Consider the following 19,611-nt stretch of genomic DNA (forward strand, 5'->3'; position numbering starts at 1 on the left):
ATCAGTAAATATAAACTGTTATAAATGCTGCAAAGGAAAAAGTACAGGGTGCCATCTGAGAGTATACCAGGGTACCTGATCCAGCCTCTGGGGTTCAGGGATGGCCTTTCTGAAGAGGTAACATTTAAAGGATAATGTAAAGAAAAAATTTTTTTAAATTAGTACCTGAAGATCTGGCTGGCCTTACTATATAGCTTCCTCTCCTGCCTCTTTCTTCCCTCAGAACGACCAAGCTCTTGCTCACCTCTGGGATTTCAAAAGGCTACTTTATTTTCTCTATTAGAAACACCCATTCTCCTATTCTTTCCAGGGATACAATCCTATTCATCCTGTAAATCTCATCTTAAATGTTAACTCTTCAGAAAGGCCATCCCTGAATCCTAGAGGCTGGATCAGGTACCCCGGTATACTCTCAGATGGCACCCTGTACTTTTCCTTTGCAGCATTTACAGCAGTGTAAATCTACTGGTGTAATTTACATATAATGCCTGTAAATCTTGCTGAAATGAAGCTATGTTCAAGACAACTCCACTGTTCAAAGTCCTTTAAGGGCTCAGTCTCCTTAACATGGCATTTAAAGCTGGCCACATTTAGCAGTGGATGTCACAGGAGAGCATGAGGAGCATACGCTCTAAGAAGATTGAAGAGTTACTAGCTGTTGGATCTTGGGCAAGTTTTAGGGCCTTTAAGTTTAAAAGGAAGCCACCAACCTGGGATTTAAAGAGGGAAATGACACCAGATTTGTATTTTGGAAACTCGTTACATAATTGATCATTCTGACTGCTGCTCTGCGGAGACTGGATTGGACACAAACAAGAAGTAGAGAGATCAATGGGAGGCTGTTGCATACTCCAGGCAAGAAACAGCGATGACTTAAGACAAATGATGGCAATGGGGATGGAGAGAGGTGACAGATACATAATGTATGCTGAGTACTTGTACAGGTAAGGATTAGAGTTAATTAATTGTTGGAGCCTCTCTGAGGGCTGAGATCCTTGTTAGATAGAGCAGGTGAAATGCCTCAAGAGCAGAGAGCCAGTCAATTTTATTCCAGACAATATCCAGCTAACTGCTATACACAATAGACATTTGTGCAAGTTTCTGGATGATGATCATGGTAGTGAACCTAAAAGTCACCCAGAGTTAGACTCTGAACCTTATGCTCAGGAGAAAGTGCCTGACTTGAACTGCAATGGGATCCCAATAGGAGTCATTAAAGGCCTGGAAAAGTGGTGCCATTAGGAGAAAAAGAAATGATTTCTTGAGCTTGCTCTCAGTTCTCTTTTAGGCTGTCTTGTACTCAGCAGAATAGTGAGATCTTCAAAGGTTGGGGTTTGATAGTGCCTTGAATAATTTTTAACTTTATATTGCCAGCGGAAGAAGCATTCTCTTTTTAGATTTAAAAAAAGTAGATACAAATATTAGGGGTTTTATTTTTAGTGAAACATTTCAAACATACAGGAATAGATAATTATGTAATGAACACTCGTATGTCCACCATCTGGCTTTGTAAAATCTTAAAATTATGTCTTATGTGCTCAATTGTTTTATTTCATAAAAGATACTGATAAACATAGCTGAAGCCACTTGTATACCATTCACCTTCTTCCCTATAGATTACTATGAACTCGGTCTTTTTATTCTCATACATATTTTTTGTATTTTTACAGTATATTTATGTGTTCATAAACTATGTAATTTTACAATATGTAACACACTAGTAACATACTAATTTAAAACTAAAACTTGTTTTTAGTTTACAATATGTTGTAAACTATTGTAAGCTAAAGACATATTGTACAACCTATTGTAAAATAAAAACAGGTTTTAGTTTTAAATTAGGTATGTTACTGGGATCATTCTGCAACTTGTTTATTCCTCTCCAGCTTTGATTTTGTGGTTTTATTATCTTAACCTACACTTTTAATTAATCCATTTTATTTGTTACATGGTATTCTATTATATCATAAAAACTTATCTATTCTGTTGGTTTTTGTTGTTGGTCTTTTGAGACCATGTCTTCGCTCTGTCACCCAGGCTGGAGTACAGTGGCGTGATCTTGGCTCACTGTGACCTCTGCCTCCCGGATTCAAGTGGTTTTGGTACCTCAGCCTCCTGAGTAGCTGGGATTATAGGCGTGTGCCACCATGCCCAGCTAATTTTTGTATTTTTAATAGAGACGGGATTTCACCATGTTGGCCAGGCTGGTCTTGAACTGACCTCAAGTGATCTGCTCACCTCAGCCGCACAAAGTGCTGGGATTACAGGTGTTAGCCACCATACCCTGCCTCTATTCTCTTGTTAAGAGGCATTTAGCGTTGTTATACAGTTTCTTGCCCTCATAAACAGTGCTGGAAGAAACACATGTTTCTTGTGTATATGGATGAAAATTTGTTTTATACATTATTAGATATTTCCAAATTGTTCTCTTAAGTACTTCAATTTACATCATTACTCTCCTCCTCCCTCCCCTCCCACCCCCATCCACAACAGTATTCCTCTTTTTCCATATCCTTGCTAATGTTTCTAAAGTTTTGCTTTTTACATTTGGGTCTTAGATCCACTAGAATGTATTTTTGCATTGGGATGAAGTTGAAACCTAATATATTTTCCAAATGAGTAAACTGTTGTCACAGAACTATTTAGTTGTATTACCTCCTCTCTTGTATATCAGATATATCTACATATATGTCAGACTGTTTCTGGGCTGTCTGTCCTCTTTAATTAGTTCGTGTATCTGTTTCTGCATCAGTAGCATACTGTCTTAACTACTGTAGCTTTATAAAGTCTATTGAGTAGGACAAGTTTGTTTCATTCTTCAAAATTGCTTTGGCTATTCTTGGCCCTCTGCTGTTTCATATTAACTTTCAGATAAACTTGTCAAATTCTAATGAAAACTGTTGATAAACTTGTTGATTAACAAATTCTAATAAAAACTATTGAGATTTTTATTGGAATTGCAATACATTTATAGATTAATGGAGAAAGATATTGACAATACAATTGAGTTTCCAATTCACGAACATGTTATACCTCTCCATTAATTCATGTCTTTTGAATGTATCCACCAATATGGTTTTGTAATTTTCTTCATAAAGGTTTTACATTTAAAAAATTTTTATTTTTAAGTGATCTTATAGTTTTTATTGCTAATGTGAATGAGATTTTTTTCCATTATGTTTCTGTTGGTTATTCCTGAAGTGGTAATGCTTATAATTTTGGGGTGTTGGTCTTGTATCTGGCAGCAGATACAAGAGGTGCTCAGAGTTGTTCAGGGTTGCTGAACTCTTAGTTCTAAAAGTGTCTGTCATTTGGGGTTTCTATGTAGATAATTTAATTATCTATAAAAACAGTTCTTCATTTTCAGTTCATATATTTCATATTTCTTTAAGTTTTAATTTTTATTTTTAAACACAATTATCCATAAAACCCTAACCCTTTCCCTAGTCAACAGCAGTCACAGCCAAATGTTTTATTAATTGCTATACTCAGTGTTTCTTGTATCTCATACCTTCTGGGGTTTCTTGTCTTGTTGAAATACACCCTTTAATGTTTCTTTAGTGAAGACCCAACAGTGGCACTCACTCACCTTTGTTTACCTGAAAATTTCTTTATTTTCATCTTAATTCATAGTCTGTCTTTTCTCCAGTCAAGAAAGTGTCTTATAGGGAAGATTCTGGTTTCACTATGCTGTATCCGGGGATATATATGTATTTATAGATAGACTTTTAATCTGACGACTAATGTATTTTATCCTACAGTATTACCAATCATTATTTCTTCCATAACTTCTAGACCATTCCTTTTGTACTTCTTTTTTAGAGTCCTGTTAGATGAGTGTTGACACTTTTCAATCTAGACATCTTTTTTAAACTATATTTTCATACTCTTTGTCTCTTTAGGTCTGATTTTTTAAGTTCAGGGGAATACTTCATTTTGGGTGAGTTGTAGCACTCACTTCCAATTCACTAATTCTAATTATATTTAATCTACAATTTATTCCATCTATAATTTATTTCAATTACTTTTTGTTTTCAAAATTTCTAATTTTATATCTGATTTTGTTTCATTTTTGTTTTATAATTTCATGTTCTTTCTAGATTTTACATCTTTTTATGCATACTAAACATACTCACTTGAAAGTCTTTGTAAGATTGTTCTATAAAATGTTACCTGAAGTGAATTCATGTGCTAATTACTGTTGGCAGTTTTTCTGAGCCATTTTCCTTGTGTCTTTTGAAATTTCTGTTTGTAAGCCCTTTTAACTGGGAGGTGTTTTTTGCTTATGTACTGTTCTCTTTTCTTCCCCTTCTTCTCCTTCTCTGTTCATTACTTTTTGTCTTGGAGGGAGTCTCTTAGCCCAGCTCAGCCCAAGCTAATAAGGCCCCTGACTTCAAGTCCCCCCTTCTTGCATGGAGCAAGAAGTGATCCTCCTGTCTCAGCCTCCTAAAGTGCTGGGTAGGCCTGAGCCACCACATCCAGCCTAGAGCCCTTACATTGCTACATATTTGGAGCAAACATAATTAAAGTATGACTTACTGTGACCCAGCAGTCAATAACAGATACGTTTTTGTAGTAGAATGTTGAAGGGTGGTAACTGGTGGTTTTACTTCATGGAGGGCTTTAGGTCGGCTATATGGGAAGCTGCCATCATGATGCTTTTGTTCTACACATTTCTGCTCAGCCTCCAGAGATGTCTCCTATTCTAAGAGTCGTCTTTGTTTACTCTTGTGTCTATATTTTACTTACTTACTTCCCTCACATAATAGTGTATCATTGTATCCCATCTGTGCTCTATCAAGAAATGTAGCACAAGCATGATGTGAACTATGAATTTTCGACAATTTAAAAAATTAAAGGAATCATTCAGGGGTAAAAAGCACAAAGTTGTAGAACAGCTGAAGTGTGTTCTTTTTAGGTATCCTGTCTTTGCCCCCTTTCTGGAAACTTGGATTGGCCTACTTGCAGTCATTGTCACAGTTACACTACTTCTAGCCTCAAAGGTCATTGAAAGGATTGGGATTTTTGAGAACCACAATAACACTTGCTCCAGGTACTGAAAAGGTTGTCCTGAACTCATTCATATCTTTTTATGTTCATCCCAGTTTGTTTTTGCTTTTTCCCCCAGGATTTTGATTACACAGACATCTTGCAAGCGTATTTCCATTCTTTCTCTCCCACTCTGTGCCTGGTGCCCGTAGGATCTGAAATAGCATTGGAATGACAGCTAGCCTTCTGGAACCTGCAGTTTCAACTAAAGAAACTCTGATTCCAGATAACCCAGGAGTTTCTTACCCTGCATAATCTAGGAGTTTACAAAAAGGCTGCTTATGGGTACTCACTGCTAAGTACAATCCACTGCCAAGTTTGGAAGCATTACCTGCTCTCACAACCCAGGGAAAGTAGCCCTTAGTAAAATTCAGGTTTTTTCAAACCAGCCTTAACCTTACTAACAGAATTTATCATCATGATTTTTCTTTCAAATGCAGTACAGCAAACTTTAGGATCAATGTTGACATCGTATTGCGTTTAGTCCTGTTAAAATACTCTCAGTGCCAAATACACACTTCTGCCTTTTTTCTCTTTAGAGTCTAGAATTCTGTGGGGTTCCAAAAATGTATGTGCTTACAACCTTTTATATGTAACCACCTAGGGATTAAAGGGCTAAATGTGAAGGAAAGTATCTTTACAATATTCATCTTGGGAAGCTCTCATTTTGGTGAGTTCTATTAGAGAAAATAAGACACAAGCTCATTAAAAATATATATATATATTCTGAGCCTGGCATCTTGGTATAAAATTCAAAACGTTTTAAATCTATTTATTAGTAAGACTAACATAGACCTAAGTGTGAAGACTAAAATATTAAAGCTTGTAGGTGATATCATGGTTGAATATGACCTTAGAGTAGATTCCTTAGGACAGAAAAACACCAACAAGAGAAACAATTGACTAAATGGACTTCATTAAAATTAAAAATTTATGTTCAACAAAAGACACTGCTAAAATAAATACAGAATTTACAGACTAAAAGAAAATATTTGCAACATGTTTATCTGAAAGGGCTTATATCCAGACTATACAAAGAATTCCTATAGCTCGATAATAAAAAGACAGACATCCCATCCGCATAATAAAAAGAGCAAAAGACTTGAACATATACTATACAAAAGAAGATACAGGAATGGTCAATAAATAAGCAAATGAAAGAGTGCTCGACATCACTAATTATCAGTGGAGTGAAGATTTAACCACAGGGAGATACGAATTCCAGTTCTAGGTATTTTTACCTCAAGTGAAATAAAAACATTTATCCATGAAAAGACTTGTACAAGAATGTTCATAGCAGTGCTCTATTCATAAGAGTGCAAAACTGGAAACATCCCAGAATAGATAACACATTATGGTATAGTCATAGAATATACTATATTTATCAGCAGTTAAGAAGGGAACTACTTATGTATTCAACAACATGGATGAATCTTAAAAACATGGTTAAGGGCCAGGTGCGGTTGGTGCATGCCTGTAATCCAAGCACTCTGGGAGGCCAAGGCGGGTGGATCACTTCAGGTCAGGAGTTCGAGACCAGCCTGGCCAACATGGCGAAACACCGTCTCTACAAAAAAATACAAAAATTAGCCGAGGGTGGCGCACACCTGTAATCTCAGCTATTCAGGAGGCTGAGACATGGGAATCGCTTGAACCTGAGGGGTAGAGGTTGCACTGAGCCGAGATTGCATCACTGTACTCCAGCCTGGTGACAGAGCGAGACGCTGTCTCAGAGGGAAAAAAAAAAGTTAAAAAGGCAGACAGAGGAGTCTATATTGTATGATTCTATTTATATAATCTAGACTAGGCAAAATTTATCCATGATGATAGTAATCAGATTGAAGGATCAGTGGTTGCTTGGTGGAGATTGACTGAGAAGGGAAATAGTCATGTAAGAATACTGGCAAATGTCCTCTTCCCCATTACAAACGTCTGAGAAAGTTACTAGAAAACAGAATCCAATTTGCCTTCTCACCCCCAACTTTGTAATCTTGAATCCAGATCCTGATTCCACCCAACCACTCTGCTGAATGGATAGCAGCTATATTAGAGAGACAACATAGTGGGCCTACTAGTTTAAAAAAGTCATCCAAAGAATGTCATCTACAATCAGTTAAATTAGATTTTTACCCATTACTGAAGTGTGATTGAATTAGGGAAAGAGGAGAGGTGGTCAAAGGCAGCCTTCTCCAGTGGATTCCTTGTCTTCTTGAAATGGTTTTGTGAGACCTTGCCTGGAAGACCTAGGTGGATAGTTTATTTTCTAAAAGTAGTCAAGAAAGCTTGTTCAGGGCATTGAACACTGCAGGGACAAGCATACTTCTTGGAGGCCAGCCATCTCCTGCTGGATCTAAGCGGGGTGGCTTCTGCCTCCACCTCCATCTCAGCTTATTTGAGAGAATCCTAGATCCTTGGTGCAGAAGCCCAGCCAGCCTGTGAAGAAAAGTTGGTCTGGTAGTATCCTGTGAATGACGTGCGGGTTGGGTTTTTCTAAATCTCGTTTACCTGACTCCTACCTTACATTCCAGTGGTGTGACTAAGGAACTGAGCAAACGTAACCCTAGGGGACTTTGAGACAGGCTTTGGTAGTCCATGTGCACTACAGTGAGGGGAAAGAGGCCACTCCAGAGTTGGGTACTCTACTGTTGAAGGTGAGCCTTTTGTGTCCAGTTTTTCCGTGCATGTGTAAGAACAGTTGTCATGGAGATTTACTACTGACTTGTGCATGAGGACAGCTTATATCTCACCTTTTCTTATTCACCCTGTTAAATGTCAAAATGTACTAAGACTTAAGTATTTTTTCTGTGTCACCAACTACTAAATCACCCACCCATGATAGCAGGTAGTTACTGAAACTCTTGTTTTGTAGCCAAACAAGTGCATAACACTGGTACACATGATGTGAGAGTGCAGATGACTCCTTAGCTTAACTGTGTAAGCTTTTAATTTCTGAGTACTTTTAGGATTGAGAAGTGGAAGACATTCTTGCTCTAGGTATCTCATGCTTCTGCACACCCAGAAGGCTGGTTGCGCCCCCACCCCACCCCCCGCCCCTTTTTTTTTTTTGATAGGGTCATGCTCTGTTGCCCAGGCTGAAAGGCTGGTTGTTATCTTCACCACAAGTCTTATGTCTCAAGGACCACAGGTCCACGTCATAGTCAGGAACCAGGCATGTGTGGGCAGAAATCACTACCACTTTCCTTTGTTGCGGGTGGGGAAATTAAGAGCAGAGATTCTTGGATTCTTAAATTCCTTCTCTATGTTTATGTCATCTAGTCTGTTTTATGCTGTTTTATGTAATTCCCTGCTTCTGGATTTCTTGAATTTTTTTCCCCTTCTCACTTGTCATAATTGGCTCTTGCTTTTGAGTCTATTTTCATTCAGCTTGGTAGAGAAGTCTTCTTCACTATTGTTTAGATTCAGTTTTCACACGGTTTTAGTAACCCTTCATTGGGTTTAGAATCAACTTTTAACCCTTCCACCAAAAGCTCTTATTTTTTTAAAGGCTTCCCAGAAACATAGTTTCTCTCAATCTCATCAAGAAATGCTTTTAAATGCAGAAGTTAGAAAATGGTGAATAATTATGGCTGTTCCTGGAAGTCATTGTGTCCTTAGTAATTACATGTTGTAGTCTTTGGTTCTGCTTCTTTGACAGCTCCACCACACTGTAATTTAATGGAATTCACTTAGATTTAATGGAATTCAGTCCTGGTAGAAAACTGCTATTGGGTCACAGAGTTGGCAGCAAGGCTGTGAAATTGATGTGGGAATGGGGGTGATTATGTGCTTTGTGTTGACAGAAGTTAGTTTTTGGGACATCCCATGTGGGTTTTTCCCAGGAACATAAACATTTTACAGAATTAGAGCTAGAAACTTTCTTCTGGGAAAGCCTTAGAAGTCAGTTGTGCTTGGCAGTGAGATGGGACAATGTGCATTCTTAACAGGTTAAATGTGCCAAACTCTCTCTTCAGTACTATTCTTTTTTACGTTTGCTTAAGGTCAAGTTCCTGCTCTTTTGTTCAAAGTCTTGCTTTGTCACCCATGCTGGAGTGCAGTGGCGTGATCTTGGCTCACTGCAACCTCTGCCTCCTGCGTTCAAGCAATTCTTGTGTCTTAGCCTCCCTATTAGCTAGCTGGGATTATAGGCTTGCGCCACCTTGCCTGGCTATATTCAAAGTCTGTCTTTACTACACTGTCCCAAAGTAATCTACATTTGGGTTTGGGTCTTTACAGGGTGAGAAGGACTGGCAGAAATACGAGACTGCTCGGCGGCTGAAAAAATGTGTGGACAAGATCCGGAACCAGTATCGAGAAGACTGGAAGTCCAAAGAGATGAAAGTCCGGCAGAGAGCTGTAGCCCTGTACTTCATCGACAAGGTGAGAGCATCTTCCCATCGGCATTGTCTAGTGTTGAGCTTAACAAAGGGAGTTTCTGCTCTGCCCCAGGCCCTGTGCCACATACTGTATATCACAACTCAACACACATATATTTGTGTGTAAAACTGAATCAAAAGTTGCACAAAACAATGCTTAGCCTTACTGTGAGCAGTAGATTCTGATCTTTTTTTAACTCTATTTCATTCCTTTAGAAAGTTGGTTATAACTTATAAAATTGTTTAAATAAACCATGCAGGTATCACCATTATATAGTTTTAAAGACCACGCTCTAGAGGAGATCAATTTCTTGGTACTCACGAGAAGAAAAAAAATTTCATGTTTTTCCCCCAGTCTTGTATTTTAACATAAGTTCTGAATTGTCTCAAAATTCACACTAGCTTTTTGAGTTTGATTGCCCAGAGTAGCAGCACTCCCTCATTTGCTGCCTTATTTTTTTTTTCTTTTTCTCCATCCCTATTTCAGAGGACAGAATAGAAAGAAAAGGAGCATGAATATTTAACATCCCTATAGATTTCATAGTGAGTGGGGGAGGAAGTAACACTGCAGAATCCAGAGTTCCCAGGCCATGCTGACTGATGCTGTGGCTTCAAACAGAATTGGGAGGCTTCTGTTTTGGATGCCTAGAAATTGCATAAGGGTCAAAAGGCTGGGCGCAGTGGCTCATGCCTGTAATCCCAGCACTTTGGGAGGCCGAGGCAGATGGAACACGAGGTCAAGAGATCGAGACCATCCTGGCCAATGTGGTGAAACCCCATCTCTACTAAAAATACAAAAAAAAAAAAAAATTAACCGGGCGTGGTGGCGGGCGCCTGTAGTCCCAGCTACTTCGGAGGCTGAGGCAGGAGAATGGCATGAACCCGGGAGACGGAGTTTGCAGTGAGCCAAAATTGCGCCACTGCACTCCAGCCTGGCGACAGAGCGAGACTCTGTCTCAAAAAAAACAAACAAACAAAAAAAAAAACGAAATTGTGTAAGGATCATGTCTCTTCCATTCATGCTTATCTTTTCTTTCTTTCCTGGGCAGCTTGCTCTGAGAGCAGGCAATGAAAAGGAGGAAGGAGAAACAGCGGACACTGTGGGTTGCTGCTCACTTCGTGTGGAGCACATCAATCTACACCCAGAGTTGGATGGTCAGGAATATGTGGTAGAGTTTGACTTCCTCGGGAAGGACTCCATCAGATACTATAACAAGGTCCCTGTTGAGAAACGAGTAAGTTAATGTACCTGTACTGTCTGACTTGTTTTTCATTATTCAACAAGCATGGGTTGACTGCTTTTTTGTGTGCTTTGCACTTTGCTGGGCACCAGCAAAAGTGACTTGAGACAGGCAACATGGCACATGCCTGTAGACCCAGCTACTCAGAAGGCTGAGACAGGAGGATCACTGGAGACCAAAAGTTTGAGGCTGTAGTGTGCTGTGATCACACCTGTGAATAGCCACTGTACTCCAGCCTGGGCAAAATAGTGAGACCTTGCCTCTCAAATTAAAATAAATAAAAATAAATGACTTGAAAGAGGGGAGAGGTATTATTTGATATCTTGTGTACCTCCTTTTAGTCACTGTTCCGCCCTGTGCTACCTTCCTGGTAAGGAGTGGCCTTCTCCTATAGCAGTATTCAATGGAGCATGCTGTAGAATAGGCCCTTAGAGCAAACTCAGCATATGATTTAACTATATCTTAGTATCCCCTGGTCATGTGGTACATTTGTCACTTTTCATCTTTGCTCAGCCTCTCTCCAGCTCCTGACTGAGTGAAAGGTTAATGTTAGTCCCCAGATCTCTGAGCCCATCACTGAAGAGGGTACTACAGCTCTGTAGTCCCAACCTAATCTTTTCCATAGTATTGGGCTTGAACCAGAGACTTATAGTGTGCAGGATCCTAATAATCCAGCCCACCAGCAGTCCTCTTCTTATAAAGACACCTCTTCTCATAAGGACACCATAATCAGTAATCAGGTTTTGCTGGCTGTGGAAGTACTCTGGACAGATTAGATAACAGTATGTATCAATGTAAATTTTTGAAGCTGATACTGTGTAAATGTAAGGGAATATCTATTTTTAGAACATACACACTGAAATGTTTAGGACCATATTATAAGTAAGTACTTATAAATGTACTTTAGGACCATATTATAAGAAAGTGCTTATAAATGGCTCAGAACAAACAATTATGTATATATATCTGTAAATATACACATGGAGAGAGTGAGCATACATGCGCACTGTGCAAATGATGAATGGGGCAAAATGTTAACAGTGAATCTCGGTGACGGATGTATGCGTGTTCCTTGTGCCTTTTTCTTTGCAAGTTTCTTTAAGTTTGGGGTTATTTCTAAAGTTAGGATTTTTTTCAAGAGTAATAATTAGGCTTCACTTATATCTTTTAGGTTTTTAAGAACCTACAACTATTTATGGAGAACAAGCAGCCCGAGGATGATCTTTTTGATAGACTCAATGTGAGTAGACGAAGCACACAATGTTGAAGGGAGTCCCAGCCAGAGCCTCACAGTACCTAAAGGGGAGGGTTGCTGGCAGATGACTTGGGCTCTCCGTTTAGCCTGGCCTGCTCTGTGGCATCCCATACACTCTCTCTTCCTCCCTCTGAGTCCACGGTGAATCTGTAGTCAAGAGAAGACACATCTGCTGCAGAACAACTGCTAAAGCACTCAGCGTGGGGGGTAGATGAGCCCTACCTTTTATCCTTCCCTGCTCCTGCAGAGCTTTCCCTTCACTGGATGCCCAGCCACCCCTGCTGGAGACCCAAAACCTGTCCCTGATATCTTAATAGGGAAGGACAAATTTGCTTTATTGGTTTGTTAAGCCCACCAACCTGGGCCAGGCTTGGTGGCTTACGCCTGTTATCCCAGCACTTTGAGAGGTCAAGTAGGGCAGATCCCTTGAGGTCAGGAGTTTGAGACCAGCCTGGGCAACATGGCAAAACCATTATCCAGGTGTGGTAGTCCACACCTGTAGTCCCAGCTGCTTAGGAGCCTCAGAAGGATTGCATGAGCCCGGGAGGTGGAGGCGGCAGTGAACCGAGATTGTACCACTGCACTCCAGGCTGGGTGTCAGAGTGAGACCCTGTCATACACACACACAAAGACTGAAATACTTCATAGAGAGGCATCATGTAACCCTGTATTCTGGAATTCTTTTCCTCTTTCCCTAACTTCCCACTTGTAGGGCAATAAACTTGACAAGATTGTGACTGCACTGGCATAAATTACTCCTAGGGCTGCCAGAAGGAGCAGGTAGTATAGCTTTGACCTAAATCTGTTGCTTTGTCTCCTCCAGACTGGTATTCTGAATAAGCATCTTCAGGATCTCATGGAGGGCTTGACAGCCAAGGTATTCCGTACATACAATGCCTCCATCACGCTACAGCAGCAGCTAAAAGAACTCACAGCCCGTAAGTATTGCTTGGCCAGATAGGGCCCACACCCCTACTAATGGTATCCGGTGACCTTGCTTATCTAAGTCCTAGAGTCAGTTCTACTTTTTTTCCCTACCATTGTGGTCAGACACTTTTTCCCTTTAGACCTCTAGTAGCGAGATAATGCTTTGTTGTATAAACATAGGATCAATGCTGTTTCCCCCTTCCCACCCCAACTTCAAGATGAATTTCATGGAATGCTGACAGCTTTTCACCTGCTACAAAAATGCCTGCATTTGTGTTTTATACATATATTACTTAAAAGCCCACAGAGTGAAGACAGTGCTGTGATGTTCTGTTAAATTGGAGAGAGTAAAGTTGTCATGGTTACCAGAAAAATACAGGAACAAGTCCTTTCCTTGAGGTTTCTGTCATTTTTTTCCCATAAGAGAGTAGATACTTTCTATAGCTGATTTTTAGAATATTATCATCAAGATCCATGGGCTTTTTTTTTCCTGGAGCCCAGTCACTATTGAATTTCCACTGCCCTCTGTAAATACATCAGATGGCCTTAGAATATGAACCAGAAAAGCCAGAGGTAGGTATGTTGAGGGTCAGTATTTTAAGGTGGTATAAAGAATGCCACACTATACAAATAAAAACAATTTTTTTGGGTGGCATTTTTAATTTTTCTTTTTAAATAAGATACTACCAGGCCATGTGCAGTGGCTCACACCTGTAATCCCAACACTTGGGTAGCCGAGGCAGGAGAATCACTTGAACCCAGGAGTTCCAGACCAGCCTAGGCAATGTAGTGAGACCTTGTCTCTACTAAAATTTCTAAAAATTAGGCAGGTGTGGCGGTGTGCACCTGTCATCCCAGCTACCTGGGAGGCTGAGCCCAGGAGTTTAGGGCTGTAATGAGCTACGACCATACCACCGCACTCCAGCTTGGGTGACAGGGTGAGACGCTATCTTTAAAATAATAATAATAACCATAATAATACTACCAACTGTGGCTTAATTTTTTTTTTTTTTTTTGAGACGGAGTCTTGCTGTCGCCCAGGTTGGAGTGCAGTGGCGCGATCTCGGCTCACTGCAAGCTCCGCCTCCTGGGGTTCACGCCATTCTCCTGCCTCAGCCTCCCGAGTAGCTGGGACTACAGGTGCCCGCCATGTCGCCCGGCTAATTTTTTGTATTTTTAGTAGAGACAGGGTTCACCGTGTTAGCCAGGATGGTCTCGATCTCCTGACCTTGTGATCCGCCCGCCTCGGCCTCCCAAAGTGCTGGGATTACAGGTGTGAGCCACCGCGCCCAGCCAAAATTTTTAAACTTTTAACGTCCCTTCAATTCCTCGTTCTGTTCTGGCTACATTGGGTGGAGAGGTGGGGAGGTAGGGAGTGGCCAGTATAGAACTTATGAATATGGGCAACAAACCATAGTAATATCAGCAGCACCTATGATGAGCATATGGGTGGGGAGGAAGCAAGGAGATGAAGGGTCCCTAGCCAAGTTCCCTGAGTAAAAAGAAAGGTGTAGATTTTATTATATTACCTAGACTCAGAGTTCCTCTTGTGATAGGAATTTACCCAGGCCAAGCTTACATATAAACTTCCTACTATCATTTTCTTAAGACTGTTGACTCAAATTTTGACCTTAGTCCTTGGTGGCAATTTGAATTAATCATCTGAGTAAGATAAGGGCCAGCAAAATCATGGGGACGAGGCACTGGGGGAAGACATACTGTGTGTTCACTTTTGGTGTACAAACTGACCCTCTTGCTACCATGTTCCTTTCTTTACAGCGGATGAGAACATCCCAGCGAAGATCCTTTCTTATAACCGTGCCAATCGAGCTGTTGCAATTCTTTGTAACCATCAGAGGGCACCACCAAAAACTTTTGAGAAGTCTATGATGAACTTGCAAACTAAGGTATCTTGGATAAAATGAAGGGAACTGTGTCTGCTGTGGGCAGATTATCTGCGAATGAGAGGATTCAGGGCTGAGATATCAGCAGGCCAGTGCTGGGTCTGTTGTAGAAGGTCTATGCTAAAGATAAACAAATGGAAATATGATAGTAGTTAATCTCTGATCAAGATACTGAATATCAGAGTATCCATTATTCAAGAAATCTTTATTCTACGCATAGAAGTTCTATACTGGCCACTCCCTATTTTGAAAAACTAACTTTGGTGTACATTCTAATTGCTAATTACTGTCCTTACTGTACATGAGGAAAGTGGATTTAAAGAGAGTCTTCATAATTCCTTGCCACAGCCCAGAAATACAGCCATTTCCAAATTAGATTGTTTCAAATTGAAAAGATGATGAAACAATTATATATTTAAAGTCTTTCAAATCCTAGCATAGCTATTTTTATTTTTACGCATTCCACATGAATCATATTTTTATATAGTTCATCATCAAACATCTGTTGAATACTGGCCGTGTGCCAGACAACTTGCTGCCCTAAAGGGAAAGACTGGTGTGCAAATAGGTGCTATTCCTTGTCCCTGAGCCTCTTTCCTCCTCCTAACTCCGCCTGGTACTGAGCTTTTAAACCATAAGGCACTTAACATTTGATGATGAACATTTTTGTGTTAGCAGTGACTTCATAACTAGTTCATCCTAACATGGTGGTCCACAGTGAGAATTTGCAGATATTTCATTATAGAACAGATACACAGGGTTAAAAAGGAAACAAATTATATTGAAATACAGTTATCAAAATACATTTTAAAGTCCGATAATAGATGTGCTTCCTTATTAAGGTCTTGAGGTGGCCTGTAGTAAATTTCAAGGTAGTAATTAATTAATATCAATGATACTTTAAGATTTCTGCAGCAATTCAAATATGAAATGAAAATGTCTAACATCTATTGATGATAAAGTCCTAAGTGCTGCTGCTATTACTATGGTTTGTTCCCCATATTCATAACTGAAGAAGAAATACTAAATTTCAGCTAGAAGCTGGGTGCAGTGGCTCACACCTGTAATCTCAGCATTTTGGGAGGTTGAGGTGGGAGAATCACTTGAGCTGAGTAATTCAAGACCAACCTGGGCAACATAGTGAGACCCTGTCTGTATTAAAAATTTAAAAATAAATATAAATAAGTTCCAAAAAGAGGTTATTGAAATTATAGATTTTTTCTCATCCAAGTTCATGGAATTCTATACTTGTACAACTGGAGTTTAAGAACTACTACTGTGGAATGAGACTGCATTTTAAGGCCCAGAATATTTTCCATTTGTTGAGATTTCCTTAAGATAAGTACCCATGAGTAATACAGCTGGTTCAAAAGGTACACACAACTTATAATTTATGCTACAGATGCCATCTGGCTTTCTTGAAGAGATGTACATGTCCACAGTGAATGAGTATACATCCGTAGACCTTTGATTCCTTGGATCATATGATTGGCAGGCAAAGAACTCTATAGACGGCCCATCCTAGCAGCTCACATTTGCTGCCACTCTGTTAAATGCTGGTCATCTGGAATTGTTTATTCTCCTCATGTTATCATTACAAGCCAGAAATAAAAGCATGAATATTCAGGTGCTGTTTACCTAATTCAGGAAAACCCCTCCCAGGAGCATGAGGAGGTCTTTTGTTGCTCTCGCTCTGGAACCGGGTTTGGGCAGCCCAGGCTGCCTGCCAGACGAGCCCTCCAAGCCCAGGATTCCTCTCCTGTGTGCCCACAAAGCAAACACACGCCCCTGTTTGCCAAGTGAATCAATGGAGTCTTTGATGCTTTGAGAGAATTTGACATAGCCTGCCAATTTAGCATTCACAGAAATGGTTAAAAGATCGTGGTTTGCTACATTTCTATCCTAAAAAGAATCTGGCTAGTGGTGTCTGTGATGCTTTTGTATATAGAATCAGTCCCCTCAGTTTGGCTTTGGACAACATAGATGTTGGAAGTAAGCCATTCATAGTAAAACATATTTAGTGATCCTCTCACAATGGTGGCCTCTGTTTCCAATCTTGGGCTGTGTGTATCTAACAACAAACAATTCCAGGTTCAGTGAGCAGTCCAGTGTGTGTCAGACATGTTATTTACTCCGTAGAGGTTGTCTTCACCTCACTTAGATGACCATAGGTATGGGGGTCTCCTGCCCTCCGAGTAGCGTGAGCTCACTGACAGGGGCTCTAGCTCCATGTTGTTATCCACTGCTGTCTCTAAGCAGGAATCTGAGAAGAACTTAGATTCACCAGGGGTGCTTCAAAGATTCTAACAAGCAAGAAAGGCTGAAACTGCCCTTGTCTGTTCCCTTATAGATATGGATTCCATGAGAGTTCACATGGGAAAAAAAGCTCCACAGCTAAAAGTGTTTTCACATCCATTGAGTGACAACTAAGGTCCTTCCCACCTCAGACTTCTCTCCTTTTTTTTTGAGACGGAGTCTCGCTCTGTTGCCCAGGCTGGAGTGCAGGGGCATGATCTCGGCTCACTGCAAGCTCTGCCTCCCGGGTTCATGCCATTCTACTGCCTCAGCCTCCCGAGTAGCTGGGACTACAGGCACCCACCACCACGCCTGGCTAATTTTTTGTATTTTTAGTAGAGACGGGGTTTCACCGTGTTAGCCAGGATGGTCTTGATCTCCTGACCTTGTGATCCGCCCTCCTCAGCCTCCCCAAAGTGCTGGGATTACAGGCGTGAGACACCGCGCCTGGTGACCTCTCTCCTTTTAAAAACAGAATGCCAAAGCTAAGCCCTGCCGTGTCCTGGTTTGGGACAGACTGGCTGAGCTGTTTGGCTTCCTGGGTGTCTTTTAATTGCCAGTTTGTAGCCCCTTGAGTACTCTCTTCAGTGCATCCCTTTTCCTTGAGAAGCTGGCACCGCCTTCCCAGAGTACTGGTGGGATCTGAGGAACGAGCTGGGGTTGCCCAGTAGATGCAAGTATCCTGCTTCAGCTTCCTAAAGAGGAGCTCCTACAGTGTTCTTAGAATGAAAGCTAAGAACTGGCACAGGATCTATTTGATAAACAGCTGTCATTTGTAGCCATCCTCCCAGATGTATGGCAGCAGAGTGTTCTCTGATGGAAAGATCAGCACCCAGATTCCCAGCCCCAGCGGGTTCCTTTCCCTGAGCCCCTAGGTTACTGCCCTGTAAAACCCTTGTTTCTTTCCAGATCACTGAAGAACAAATAGTTGAATTCACTAGTCCTTGTGCATCTTCTCCCTGCCTTCATGAAGCCACCCTTGTTTTTTTTTATCTGACAAACCACTGACAGAGACAGCCTGGTCCAGATAACATCTTGGTTTCACCTTCTCAGGTGGAGCCATTTTTCCTCTACAGCTCATAACCTTACCACTATTATTTCCCCTAGATTGATGCCAAGAAGGAACAGCTAGCAGATGCCCGGAGAGACCTGAAAAGTGCTAAGGCTGATGCCAAGGTCATGAAGGATGCAAAGACGAAGAAGTATGTACCTGGTATTGTGAAAGTTGGGGCTGGTAGAGAAAAGTGTGTGCAGCATCTGTCAGGGCCCCTGGGGCCCTGGCTTTTCGATGGTTTCTGAGAAATGTCTTTTGGAAATCTCTATACTAGGGTTTTTATTGACTCAAAGTGGCAGGATGGGTACAGTGTGCTCTTGTCTAGAGCCCAGGCCTGGTTCTTGAGGACTTTGCTATTCTTCTAGGGTAGTAGAGTCAAAGAAGAAGGCTGTTCAGAGACTGGAGGAACAGTTGATGAAGCTGGAAGTTCAAGCCACAGACCGAGAGGAAAATAAACAGATTGCCCTGGGAACCTCCAAACTCAATTATCTGGACCCTAGGATCACAGTGGCTTGGTAAGTGTTGAGCCCTCCTTGAGCTCCTGCTGCTAGCTCGAGAAAGGTGGAGGGGGTTCCGAGAGCACTGGTGGCCTTCACATGCTATTCCTAAGCTACACACTTTAGTCCTCTGGGGAAACTTCTGGCTTCAGCTGTGTACAAGTTACTCTGGTTGCTGAACCTTGTCTGTAAATGCATTGCAACATTCTGGTTGCTCCTAAATGGTCAGTGCTGTTATACTGCCTTGTAGTGTATATTTTTAAGAGGCAGGTGCCATCCCTATTCCTAATGGAACTTTAGGACAGGAATGGAAACTCTTAGCTTCTGGAAGAATAGGAAAGAGCCCATCCATCTCTACACTTCAACAAAACTTTTCGTTGAATTTTTTTGCAGTTGAAGGTAGGAACAAGAGATAAAGATGAGAATACAGATCTGAGCAACTTACACAGAGAGGCAGAGGGACCTTTAACAAAGGCAGATAAATACTAGGTTTCTCTGTGTGTCACACACAGTGTCACATAACATCTGAAACAAGTGGCTTTGTTATGGAAGATGTTTCGTTTGAGCTGTTAAGTTCTGAGCATAGGTGGAGATATCCTCCCCTATGGCACTTGCTAGTCCGGGCTAAAGTTTCCATCTAGGTCTTTTGTACCTCTTCCTGCTCGTTTTGCCTTGTTTGGTGCTAGAGATTTGGTTAGCTCTTAAAAGGCAATATAGTATAGTGGTTAAGAACATGGAGAAAAACTGCTTGGGTTCAAATTTCAGGTCACTTACCAGCTAGCTGTGTGAGAAAATCAGTAAATTACCTAACGTCTCTGCCTCAGTTTCATCTGTACCTTTTTCACTTGTACATCTGCAGAAGCACCTACTTTAGAGATCACTGCCAAGATTAAATGAGTTGATCACATAAAACCTTTAGAACATGCTTGGTGCACTATTAATTTGCATCCTCACTAGACAGATGTGAAAGAGAAGATGGAACATCTGACCCTGGGCCTCAGATATGGGCCATTGCT

General features: G+C 40.9%; 2 protein-coding genes across 3 annotated transcripts in view; one reads left to right on the forward strand and one right to left on the reverse strand.

Moving 5' to 3' along the window:
- Positions 1-19,611, forward strand: part of TOP1 (DNA topoisomerase I) — a 96,454-nt gene that overhangs the window by 75,509 nt on the left and 1,334 nt on the right. Inside the window, exons 14-20 of the mRNA XM_003825894.6 lie at positions 9,283-9,426; positions 10,472-10,657; positions 11,835-11,903; positions 12,742-12,856; positions 14,625-14,752; positions 18,152-18,246; positions 18,464-18,613. Coding sequence (XP_003825942.1) covers positions 9,283-9,426; positions 10,472-10,657; positions 11,835-11,903; positions 12,742-12,856; positions 14,625-14,752; positions 18,152-18,246; positions 18,464-18,613 — 887 coding nt within the window. The remainder of the gene's footprint in view (positions 1-9,282; positions 9,427-10,471; positions 10,658-11,834; positions 11,904-12,741; positions 12,857-14,624; positions 14,753-18,151; positions 18,247-18,463; positions 18,614-19,611) is intronic.
- Positions 1-19,611, reverse strand: part of LOC117977236 (translation initiation factor IF-2) — a 39,221-nt gene that overhangs the window by 5,283 nt on the left and 14,327 nt on the right. Inside the window, exon 4 of one of the 2 annotated variants that reach the window (XM_055104649.1) lies at positions 11,799-12,065. The exons of the other annotated variant lie outside the window; for it this stretch is intronic. The gene's annotated coding sequence lies outside the window, so the exon portion shown is untranslated. Of the gene's footprint in view, positions 1-11,798; positions 12,066-19,611 lie in introns of those variants that run through there. 2 annotated transcript variants of the gene reach the window in all.

This window comes from Pan paniscus, chromosome 21 (genome assembly GCF_029289425.2).
Source record: "Pan paniscus chromosome 21, NHGRI_mPanPan1-v2.0_pri, whole genome shotgun sequence".
NCBI lineage: Eukaryota > Metazoa > Chordata > Mammalia > Primates > Hominidae > Pan > Pan paniscus.